Source organism: Rattus rattus, chromosome 6, assembly GCF_011064425.1.
Source record: "Rattus rattus isolate New Zealand chromosome 6, Rrattus_CSIRO_v1, whole genome shotgun sequence".
Taxonomy (NCBI): Eukaryota; Metazoa; Chordata; class Mammalia; order Rodentia; family Muridae; genus Rattus; species Rattus rattus.
The window spans coordinates 149,666,265-149,679,712 of NC_046159.1; the positions used below are offsets into that span (position 1 = coordinate 149,666,265).

The window sequence follows — 13,448 nt, forward strand, 5'->3', positions numbered from 1 at the left end:
TCATCCTCTGTTTCTGATGCTGCTGGACCTTTGTTCTTCCATTCAGTTTTATTGCTCGCCCCACCCCCATTCTCTCGGTGTCTCTTAACTTTTGAAATTGCACCTTCCTGCCCACACCTAGACCACATATTAGTGGCAAAGTGACTGAAGTACTCTGCACAGATTAGAGGTCTCCGGGATACAACATAAGGAACTTATCCAGGATAATTCCTCCTTAAAACTCATCAAAAGAATTTTTTTTAACTTGTGTTTCTAGTCCCTCCTGTATCACATTTCACCTCACAAAAGTAAACACTGTATGTTTGATTTCTCCCTGGTCTGGATAGTTATAAAGACCAGGAAATGATTATATATGATGAACATTGGACCTGAAAACCTGCCAAGTTTTGAGTTTTATATGGAACTGTAATTATCTTCATGCCCTTGGCCTCTAGAACCGGCCATAGTTTTATCCACAGCCTTGTGCATCTCCATCCTCCAGCATCCTTTCCCGGGCTTCCAACTTCCTGGATAATTCCCGATGTTGGTGATGTGGCCTTTATGATTTCCTAGTATCCTGAGCCACCTCAGTGGCTATCCTTGGAGTCAGTCCCGAGAGCGTTCCTGTATTCGTAGTTGTTGATGTCTATCTTTATGAATGGCTGCATATGTTTTGGAGTTCCATTTACTTAAGCTAAACTATTACTTTAAATTTAACAGCTCAAAAAATTGATTGAGGAATTACATAAAATTCCATCTTAACATAAAGTATATCTCAGCTCCACTTTTCAATTTCTTTGTGGCCAATGGTAAGTTAAAAAGCTCAATTTATCTCATCCAAGATTGTATTTTAAAACTAAGAAGTTCACAGTTAGGGAAAGTCCTTATGTCCTAAATAAACACTGGGTAGACAGCACACATGTCTCCTCCACTAGAGATTTGACCATTTAGTCAGGGCTGGCAGGCACCAGTTAAAAAAGGGGCCATTAGTTTTGTTTCTAATGCATAAGATCTCGATATAGTGCAGTCATTAGTTTCGTTTTAGATAAATTCCATCCTGCCTCCAAGTTTTTAACTTAGCATTTTAAATACAGAAACAAAAGGTTTAAATTACCTTTAAAAATAATGTCCACCTCCTGCACTCGGCAATAGCATTCGGATGTTTTATGAGAGCACAAGAACTAAATAGGCAACAATTTTAATGCATGCCTACCGGCTCTAGTTTTTTTTAATTGAACATAGACTCTTCGCTCATACAATACATCCCCTCCTCCATTCCTCCCAGATCCCCACCCTCAACCTTGCCTCCTTTCTGTTTCCCTTCAGAAAGCAGTAGCCCTTCAAGAAACAAAAGCCAAACACTACAACCAAGATATGATAAGGCAAGGCAGAAGCCCTCACAACCCAAGCTAAGGCAACCCAACAGGAGGAGCGGTTTTAGGAGCTGATGAAAGAGTCCAAGACAGACCTGTTCTCACAGTTAGGAGTCCTACAGAACCACCAAGCAACAGCTACAGCACAGACCCGTGCTTGCTCCATTAGTCTCTGTGAGCACAGAGGAGCCCTGCTTACTTGATTCTTTGGGTCGTGTTCTCCTGGCGTCTTCCCATTTTTTCCTATTGATGGTGTCCTCTGCCTTTCAGAAGCATTTCAATTTCATGGGATCTCATTTATTAATTATCAAGTTAGTGCTTGTGCTATTGATGTTCTGTTCAGGAAGTTGTCTCCTGTATTAGTATGTTCAAGGCTATTTCCCACTTTCTGTTCTATCAGTTCAGTGTAGCTGGTTTTAGGTTGAGATCTTCAATCCACATAAATTGAGATTGTGCAGGGCTATAGATACAGCTCTGTTTGCATTCTTCTACACATCCAGTTATGCCAGCACCATTTCTTAGAAGATGTTATTTTTTTCCACTGTGTCTTTCGGGCTTTTCTTTTTATCAGAAATCAGGTATCCACAGTCATGTGATTTTATAGTTAGGTCTTCAGTTCAATTCCATTGATCACCATGTCTGTTTTATACCAATACCATACAGTTTTTATTACTATAGCTTTTGAAATCAGGAATGGTAACAATTCCAGCAGTTCCTTTTTATTGATCAGGATTCTTTTAGCTATCCTGAGTTTATTGATTTTGATATAAAGTTAAGTATTGTCCTTTCAAAGTCTGAAAAGAATTGTGTTGGAATTTTGATGGGGGTTGAATTGAATCTGTAGAATGTTCTTGGTAGGATGGCTATTTTTATTATGTTAACCCTACTGATCCATAAGCATGGGAGATCTTTCCATGATGTCTTCTTTAATTTCTCTCTTCAAAGACTTGAAGTTTTTGCAATATATTTTTCACTTGCTTATAGTATTTGAGGCTGTTGTGAAAGGTATTGCTTCTCTCATTTCATTCTCAGCCCATTTGACATTTGGGTATAAGTGAGCTACTAATATTTCTGAATTAATCTTATACCCAGCCATTTTGCTGAAAGTGTGTATCATCTAAAGGAATTCCCTGGTAGAATTTTCATGATCATTTATCTTATCATCTGAAAATAATGATGCTTTGACTTCTTCCGTTGCATTTTGTATCATCTTGAATTTTTTCTTTCTTTCTTTTTCTTTTTCTTTTTCTTTTTTTTTTGTTATCTTATTGCTCTGGTTAAAACTGCAAGTATTATATTGAATAGGTATCGAAAGAGTAGACAACCTTGTCTTGTTCCTAATTTTAGTAGAACTGCTTTGAGTTTCTCTCCATCAATTTGATGTTGGCTATAGACTTGTTGTAAATTGCCTTTATTATGTTTAACTGTGTTCTTTGTATCCCTAATCTCTCCAGGGCTTTTATCATAAAAAGGTGGTTGGATTTTGTCAAAGGTCTTTTCTGCAACTACTGAGATGATCATATGTGGGTTTTTTTTTCTTTCAGTTTGTTTATAAGGTGGTTCCTTATCCTCTGGGACAAAGCCTCCTTGATCATGGTGTTAATCTTTCTAATGTTATTAGATTTGGTTTACAGTATTTTTGAATGTTTTATTTCCTCTGTTGATGAGATGAGCTGTGTAAATACACAGCTTGGGTTGAACCCAGAGAGTTTCATTCTCTGTCCTAAACATCCTAGGCCTAGGTCTAGAAACTTCTAGTCTGTGTACAATCTAATCTTCCCAGCTGACTGATTCAGTCTGGCTTTTCTCAGCTTCCAACTGAATTGCTCTACCTGGTCTTATACTAACTTTGTCAATATCTTCTAATGTTCTGGCTCCTTCTCAGTCTCTGGCTAGTTCTGCCTTTGCCTGTGTCTAGCTTGTTCTCTCTGTAACCTCTGTAGAACTGTCCTGGTAAACCAGCCCTACACACATACCACCACCACACGCTCCTTTCTCTCTCAGTGCTCTTAAGTAGCCTCACTTCCTCGGCTGTTTTCATGTGAGTTGGGCATATCCTATCTCTGACTCATTCTGTCAAATATTTCTCTGACTCAACACTTTACTGCCTCTCAATTAGATGTCACTTTCAATTTGACTGCTTCCTTCTACAAATTAGCCTTCCCTCCATTGTTAAGGTGTGTGTACTAAGGGTGTGTCTGCAGAGCAACCATGTTACTGGATTAAATTCCTCTAGATATTTTATTGTGTATGTTTGCATCTATATTCATGGGGAAAATTGATCTGTAATTCCCTTTCTTAGTTGAGTATTTATATAGTTTTAGTATCAGAGTAACTTTGGCCTCATAAAATGATTCAGACAATGGTTCCATTTCTATTTTATGAGATAATTTGAGGAGTGTTGATGCTAACTCTTCTTTGAAAGCATTGTAGAATTCTGAGCTGAACCCATGTAGCCCTTAGCTCTTTTTTGGATGGGAAACTTTTAATGACTGCTTCTATTTCTCTAGGGGCCATAGGTCTATTTAAATTGCTTGTCTGATCTTGGTTTAACTTCAGTAAGTGGTACCTATGGAGAAAATTATGCATTTGGGCTCTAATTATTTTTAAAATATCCATGTATCTTAAAGGGCCTAGAAGCTTCATAACATGATTAACACTATTCATGGTCATATCTTCTAAGAAAAACAACAGGATTTTTCCCCATGTATTTAGTAAGTGGTAATGGCTTAGTGATGATTCTCCCTAATGCATAAAATACACACTAACTAAATAACCCAATGTTGTAGCCAACAGAGAGAAGTCTTTCACACGAAAATACAGTCAAAAGGCTCAGACTGGCTGGAGTACAAGATAGACTCAGTTCTGGGTTTCAATGCTAATACATGAATATCTTTCTTAGCAATGATGCCACCTCCCATGCGGATGACATAATCCTAAAGCAATCCTCTTTGTGAACAGGGAGAAAAGAAAGTAAAATATGAATGACTCCAACTTCCCACTTCCCACATACACACACACACACACACACACACACACCACAAAACATATTCCCCAGGTACAGTAGGAAATAATCAGTGGACATTTATAAAAAATAAAATTACCACTTAAGTGTAGAATCCTACTAAAGGCAGTATTCAATTATTTTGTGAAAAAGTTCAAAGTAAAATAGAATAATGTTTCTGTTCATCCAAAGGTTATATTTTAAAATAGCTCATTTAAAACATTAAGTTTTGATATTGTACTTTTAAATTTTAGCTTTTTAAAGCATGCTAACACATCGGTTTATTACATGTAAGCACTATTTCATAATTATTTTGTTTCCTGTTTTCAATCTCCTTCCAGAGCACATCCCCAATTAATCATTGTTCCTGCCCACAACCCCTGTCATAATGTCTAGCAAAGAGATGTAAAAAAAAATCAATATTTGATGAATCATGCTATTTGTATTTATAGCTGGATATAAATATTTGGAAAGTATTTATATCTGGATACTGCTTTGCAGTGGTTTGGTCATTTTTAACCCATGTAATATGCACAGAAATTCTAATGGTTCTTATTTCAATGCTAGATTTACATATGGAAAATTCTGAAGCACAAAAATTAGTGTGTGTGTGTGTGTGTGTGTGTGTGTGTGTGTGTGTGTGTGTGTACAATCCCCTTTGTGAACAGGGAGAAAAGAAAGTAAAATACGAATGACTCCAACTTCCCACTCCCCACAACACGCGCACACACACACACACACACACACACACACACACACCAAATGTAAAGAGATGCCCAAGGAAACCAGAAGAGGGTGTCACAGCATGACACCCTGGAAAGTAAGTTATAAACGTTTGTGAGTTACCCAATACAGAACTAGAAATCTGAGTCCTCCGTACAAGCAGCTAAGGCTCTTAACCAGTGATCCATCTCTACAGCAACAAGACAAAACTTTGGACTAACCCCAGCAGACCCCTGTGGGGCTTTTCTCCTCTAGCTTTTAAACCATGAAATAATGTTTATCGATTTTTAAATATTTTTTAATCTTTTTTTATCCAAAAACTAATGGCCATGAAAACACCATGTATTCTTCTTGGGACTAACATAAAAATGAGCAGTATGTAGACCATGAGGTGCAGTGTCTGTGTTTGCTGCCAGTGGAGTGGCATCTTGGGACCCAAGTGGAAAGAGTATTGTCCCAGAAGTGGGGGATTTAAAAGGAGGGTCAGAGAAACCCATGGGAATTCTAAGCTTCCAGAAACTCGTATTTTTTAAGTATATTCAGAGGTCCCCAAAGGAACACAATGGCAGAAAAGGGGAATATTCTAAGCTGAAAAGCAGAAGCTAAATGAGATTTTTGGGCTGAAGGAAGAGTGTCTCCCTAGAGTTCCCAGCCCTCATCCCTGATGTGATGTTCATCCAGATGTCTACTATGACACAAAGTAGTCCTCCTAGTAAGCAATCTACTGAGGCAAATATTTTGCAACCAAAAGGTAATGACATTTTACCACATCATCATTTACATATCTGGAAAGATTCTCTGGCCTGAAGGATCCCATAGATACTTACCCACATAAATGATACTTGTATCACATAAACTAACCCTACATGGTCAGTTCAGTTGTCACAATACGTACTTGATGGATGAGTGAAACCAGAAAACATTAGGATCGCCCAGCTTTCCAAGTATCTGACTCCAGCAAAGCATTTATTCAATAGATCTGTTTGAGGTACTGACTATCTAAGCCATAATGAAATAACTTGTGTCTTCAAATGCCACTTGAAAGTCACTATTCCCTCTTCCATGTTGACAGAAGATCCAGCTTACTTAAGTCAAGATGATAAAAATTTAATGTCCCTTAAAGTCAAGATGATTCTAGTAAGGATAAAATTCAGCATGTGTAATGAACAGTAACCTAGAAAAACAAAAATAGAACAGGTAGACTATGAAAAATCAGTACTTCAGGTAATTTCAAATATTTGTCTTATTGGGTTTTTAAAATCACTATATTTGAAAATAGTTAATATCTTCATCACATAATTATTATATAAATATTTAAACAATATTTTCCTGTGTTATACGGGTAGGATACAAAGAAAAATGTTACATAAGCCCTGTACATAAGAGTTCCAGGATAGAAACGCATAGACACAACAATCCATCATTAAAGCATCATCAGAAGGTTTCCAACCATGAAACTCACTGTTGTAAAATTACCATGGAGGGTTCTACAATGCTGGATCACTGAAACCTCTTCACCAAAGACTTGGACAGAAAGACCCAGAAGAGTTCAACACAGGAGTTCTTAAGGATGTAATCCATGTCGTTCTGAACGTGGGTTTATCTTAACTATTCTAAAGGGAATAGCTATTTCTTCTCTCTTGTTAAGTAAGCAGTTTCAAAGCTCAAAGCTAATTTACAATGTAACTCTAATAAACAAATAGGACCCTGTGTTATCAATTTTGTCTATTTATCTTGCACCTACATTCAAATAATTTTAGCCTGGTTTTGTTTACTTGTTCTTTCAAAATTGCTCAAATCCTCTTGCTGAGGGATGTAATAAGAGGATCTATTTGAGCTTAAATAAACATCCATGGGAAGAAGCAGAATGCTGGTTAGAAATGCTAAGGTTAGGCTTAGGAAGAGGCTCTGGACACACGAAATGTATTATAATGCCATAATAACATTACCATTATTATTAACTATAGTAGGTAACAACTATTTTTAAAAAACCACAAGACAACACTTTACAGTTGTAGCGTTCTTCCCAAGTATCTGCTCTTTGCAAACATTTCTCGTAGCCTCTTAGCAGCCCCCTGAAGCAGACAATAATGCCCCATTGTAGAAGGTGGTTGTGTTTAATTGGCTTGCCATTTTAAAAGAAAATGTCTGAAACGGCAACCAACAGATTGGGAAAAGATCTTTACCAATCCTACAACAGATAGAGGCCTTATATCCAAAATATACAAAGAACTCAAGAAGTTAGACCGCAGGGAAACAAATAACCCTATTAAAAAATGGGGTTCAGAGCTAAACGAAGAATTCACAGCTGAGGAATGCCGAATGGTTGAGAAACACCTAAAGAAATGTTCAACATCTTTAGTCATAAGGGAAATGCAAATCAAAACAACCCTGAGATTTCACCTCACACCAGTGAGAATGGCTAAGATCAAAAACTCAGGTGACAGCAGATGCTGGCGAGGATGTGGAGAAAGAGGAACACTCCTCCATTGTTGGTGGGATTGCAGACTGGTACAACCATTCTAGAAATCAGTCTGGAGGTTCCTCAGAAAATTGGACATTGAACTGCCTGAGGATCCAGCTATACCTCTCTTGGGCATATACCCAAAAGATGCCCCAACATATAAAAAAGACACGTGCTCCACTATGTTCATTGCAGCCTTATTTATAATAGCCAGAAGCTGAAAGAACCAGATGCCCTTCAACAGAGGAATGGATACAGAAAATGTGGTACATCTACACAATGGAATATTACTCAGCTATCAAAAAAACAACGAAGTTTATGAAATTCAGAGGCAAATGGTTGAACTGGAAAATATCATCCTGAGTGAGCTAACCCAATCACAGAAAGACATACATGGTATGCACTCATTGATAAGTGGCTATTAGCCCAAATGCTTGAATTACCCTAGATGCCTAGAACAAATGAAACTCAAGACGGATGATCAAAATGTGAATGCTTCACCCTTCTTTAAAAGGGGAATAAGAATACCCTTGGCAGGGAAGAGAGAGGCAAAGATTAAAACAGAGACTGAAGGAACACCCATTCAGAGCCTGCCCCACATGTGGCCCATACATATACAGCCACCCAATTAGACAAGATGGATGAAGCAAAGAAGTGCAGACCGACAGGAGCCGGATGTAGATCTCTCCTGAGAGACACAGCCAGAATACAGCAAATACAGAGGCGAATGCCAGCAGCAAACCACTGAACTGAGAATAGGACCCCATTGAAGGAATCAGAGAAAGAACTGGAAGAGCTTGAAGGGGCTCGAGACCCCATATGTACAACAATGCCAAGCAACCAGAGCTTCCAGGGACTAAGCCACTACCTAAAGACTATACATGGACTGACCCTGGACTCTGACCTCATAGGTAGCAATGAATATCCTAGTAAGAGCACCAGTGGAAGGGGAAGCCCTGGGTCCTGCTAAGACTGAACCCCCAGTGAACTAGACTGTTGGGGGGAGGGGGCAATAGGGGGAGGGTGGGGAGGGGAACACCCATAAGGAAGGGAGGGGGGGGATGTTTGCTCGAAACCGGAAAGGGAATAACACCAAATGTATATAAGAAATACCAAGTTAATAAAAAAAAAAAAAAAAAAAGAAAGAAAAGAAAAAAAAAAGAAAATGTCTGCTATTTACAAGAGAATGGCTTATTTTTCCTGAGTTTCAGGATCTCCTTTCCTGTGGCCAACTGTACTGTGTTGAGCCCATAATGATATGTTGGATCACATTGAGATAGTCTGAGGAGGTCAACTCTCCTCATGGTCAGGAACTAAGAAAAAGACACCGTTGTTTCACACTTCCTTGTGAGGACATGCCCCCAGTGACCTGAGACTTCTCACCCCCCACCTCTTAAAGATTTCTACCACTCTCCAATAAATCCTTCTATGACCAACTGTCTTGTGTAGAGCTTGCAATAATATGGTAGGTCAAAGTCAGAGAGGTGGAGGAGGCCAGTTCTCATGGCCAGGAACTACTAGAAAGACACTGACGTTCCACACTTCCTTATGAGGGCATGGTTCTTGTGATTTAAGGACGCTCATTTCCTACATCTTAAAGAAGTCTACCATTCTCCATTAGCACAAGTCTGAGGACCACCCAAGCCTTTGACACATAAGCCTTCAGAGCATCTGAGGTTCAATCAGTAGAGAAGGTACAAATGGTTGAGGAAAGTTTAGAAGTTCTCCCAAGATGCCGCTTTAAACACAATTTGATCAAGCATCACACTATGGATGTATTGAATGCCATTAGGAAAAAAATCATCTTTTTGGGTATTGCCTGTTAAAGTTGCCCCAAGTATGTAAAAAACAAAGGGTACCTGTGGCAACACAGCCAAGGATAAAGCTACAACATCAAGAAGACTTGAAGGATTTTGCTAAGAAAGTTACCTGTAGGCGGTAAAGGAAAAAGAGCCGCCAACTTCAGCCTTCCTGGCACAGAGTGGCTCCATCTGAATTTCCTGAATAAAGACGCCTGAAAAGCCGCCATTCCATGAGTCACCATGAACTACAGGGGAGGTGCTCCTCCAGGCACAGCGCATCACTTCCAGTAGAAAAGAGTTTTCCCCAACAGTTCCTTTGAACTCTGTAGAGAGTAAGAATCATTAAGAACATTATTATAAACACACCCTTTCCTCTAAGTAGAATGAGGCTACAGTAGCATGACTCAAGCTCTTTAAAAGGACCCCACAAAGACTCCCATGACAGCAGTAATGGAGGTGATTAAAATCTTGACGGGGTAGTTAGGTTGATCTTATTGATAATGAAGCTGCTAGAAATAAACATGCCAATGCTAAAAGTGAGGTTCTAATATTGGCTGTTATGTTTATTCCTCACAACCACTCGGGTAGACAATGCTGTGCCCATTTTAGAGGCTCAGGTTTAACATGTTACTAATGGCTACTCAGCTACCCAGGAGCTAGAATCTGAATACAGATCTGATTGGCGCTGAGACCATGTGACAGAGAGCATCTCCCGTGCCTCCCACAAAGACATCAGTATATGCACTGCAGTCATCATTCTTGCCAACGACTTTTCAAACACACCAGATAAGATTTCATTTTATCTCCTCTCCTTTCTCATGTGCCGATATTAAAAGTATATGTGTGTGTATGTGTGTGTATGTGTGTGTGCACACATGTGTGTATGTGTGTATGTGTGTGTGCACACACGTGTGTATGTGTGTGTGTGGTGTCTATCTTTGTGTATGTGTCTCAGAGAGAGAGAGAAAGAGATAAAGTGAGCAGGCATGGCAAAACATCACATATATGTATATGTACTTGCTAGTTTGAAATCACATGTTGGAAAGATAAAGCATGTAGATTAGAGATCCCCTGCAGAAACAGACATGATAATTAAATTCTAGAATTTCATCGTACTTGGCATGTGGCTTATCTAGAACAAGTCACACAACCTGTCTGTTTACCTTCTCATCGCCTTCAAATGGAAATGCTTCAGATTGTATCTCTTATAACTTGAACATATTAGAGTATAATATATATCATATCACATAGTATACTTGAGTATAATAGAATATATTATCCACGGTAACTGGCATGCAGTTAGCTAACTGTCACTCCTCTTCCAACGCCTCTCCCCCTCATACTTTCAGAGCCTTTAAGAAACAAATATCACTGCACATGCCAGCCCTCTGCTGGGGCATCTGTGTCTGGCATGGGCATCCCTAGTGGGCAGGGCTGCTTCCCGCCCTCTGTTATATAGGAATACATACTTTCCTGGTGCTATAATCCTGGGGTTAGCTGAGCTACATGTGTTTCCAGTCTCTCAGTGTCTGTCTACCAGCTTCCCATCTCAGCATACAGAGGATCTCAGCAGTAAACATCCTACATAGACATCTGTCACTGCTGTGAGAACGTTCCTTCTGAATCCTGGCCTTTCAACCCGAGTCTGACTGCTAAAAATATATACTGTGAGAGAGCCCAGCAGGTAAAAGTACTTACCCCCCCCCAGCCTTGTAACCTAAGTGCGATCTCAAGAACTCATGGAGTGGGAGGAAAGCACCCCCTACCCCTGCACGCTCATCTCTAGTGCACACACACACACACACACACACACACACACACACACACACACACACCTCATTTTTTATTGTTATTTTTAGTTTCTGTTCCATTGTTGGTGAACTCACCTCTCATTCATCTTGTTGCCACCGAGCCTTTACAAAGCTTAGGTGACACACCTTTGAGGGAACCATTCAGTTTGTTTCATTCTTTGACTATTTACTTGAATGAATCAAACTCATCCCACCTGAAGAAAATACCCAGAAAGCACACACCATCTGGTTCCTTCGGCTGTCTCATGCACATGGTAAATGGAACGGCATCTGATAGAGTCATCGAGTGCTCTGAACTACCGCAGAATTGTGTGTTATGCACAGGCCAGCTCCCTCAGAAGCCTGATGCATGCTGGGTAAGACATTTGACTGTAATCAAATAAGGTGTCCTTAATCACCTGCTCTCCATAGAGCCACGCACATGTTCTCCTCAATGACTCTGTCCCACTGCTCTCCTAATTTGAAATTTTCTTTTTCAGCCACATAAATAGAAGAACACAGTTTGAAAACCCTGTCCTGGAAGCGAAAAGGAAGCTACAGCAACATAACATGCCCCACACAGAACTTGGAACAAAGCCCCTGCAGGCCCCAGGTTTCCGAGGTACGGTATCTATCTAGCAGCATGCAGAATTGCAAGGGAAACATTGATGGACTGTTGACTCTTCCAGACAGATAAACCTGTAGTGGGGGCTGATACAAATCACTGGTCCGACTTCTCTAGTCCCTTCCAGTAGCATTAGCTAGCTGTTCACACTATTTATAGTTAGTTTATAATATAGCTACCACAAACTATGCTAAGGACACTGAGAAGTACCTTATAGGAAATTTACTTGTTGCCAAGTGGGACTTTGATGGGGTAAACATACACTACAGAGAGTCTTGAAAATCAGACATAAGAATGAGGTTTGTTTTCTTCTGTGACAGTAGGCAGCTCATCAATGACATTACCTAGGTCCAAATCCATCTTCCCCTCAACTGGCCCAGAGAGGTCCCTCAGTATCTTACTATCTACCTGACCACAGAGGGATGCTCTGGACACTCAGCATGGCCGAGGGCTGCCTGTGGACCTGACTACACTTGAGAGCCACCTAGTGGAATGAGTAGCACACACTCTTCACTTCTTTTATGCTTGTACTAAATTAAACACACACACACACACACACACACACACACACACACTCTCACTCACATAGTCACACACACCTTCACACATACATAATCACACGCACATTCATACAAGCACATACACATTTCTCACACATACTTCACACACAGACACACACTTCCACACACACACACACACACACACACACACACACACACACACACACACACACGAGACCTCGGTGTCTAGAGCCTCCATTTTCCTGGTAGCAAGCTTCATATCACATGCCTACTGCACTCTGCAATGAACATAAAGGTCTCTCGTGGAGAAAAGCTCCACCTGTGAGCACTGCTTTGGTGAACACAGCACAGGGATTTTATGTGAGTTCTACACATTACACAAAAATTTGATAAAAATATATGTGGTAGGTAAATGGACACATAAATTACAACTCTATCCCAATGACTCATTTTTGATAGTTGATCCTCTGAAACCAAAAATGTAAAAAATACAAGTATCAGGCAAAATATGCAGCTGAGTGGCCACTTACAGTTTGGCTACTGTGAGTACCAAATCAAAATGTATATGAAATGCTTATGTGCAAAGCTGAGTATGGAGGTGCATGACTAATCTAGCACATGGGAGGCTGAGGCAGGAAGAGCAAGAGTCCACGACCCCTGGATTACAGACCGAGACCTGTTTCAACAAAGAAATTAGGATGAAATACTTAAAAGCCTCATGAACTCAGCTAGCCAGGCAAAAGCAAAATGCTTATCACAAGTGGAATTTAAGAGACAACTAATTCTTCTTCCTAGTAGGACTATAATTTTAAGCATTTAAAGTGCTTAGAACCGTAGCTGTTAGAACTCACAGTTGAATACACACACACACACACACACACACATATATATATATATCTCAAACTCATTGAGCAGGTGCAAGTTCTCTTCCCGTGATTTTGGCATCGACTTCACTATGTCAACATATTAGAGAATGTGTCACTTGTAGCGATATTGAGAAACACTGACCTGACGTTTGCTTGCATTTTAGAGTGCACTAAGCGCTCTCTTACCAGTCGAGATGCATCTGATATATTTATAACATCTCACTGCATTGATGTGTAACAAAAGTTAACTCAGTCCCACCTCCAGCTCCTCTTTCTAAGCCAATTCGACCTTTAAATATAC

At 39.8% G+C, this 13,448-nt stretch overlaps 1 protein-coding gene across 1 annotated transcript in view; it reads left to right on the forward strand.

Annotated features, from left to right (window-relative positions):
- The window catches only part of Magi2 (membrane associated guanylate kinase, WW and PDZ domain containing 2), a 1,438,642-nt gene that overhangs the window by 1,097,670 nt on the left and 327,524 nt on the right, over window positions 1-13,448 (forward strand). The window contains 1 exon segment of the mRNA XM_032907059.1: window positions 11,636-11,757. Coding sequence (XP_032762950.1) covers window positions 11,636-11,757 — 122 coding nt within the window.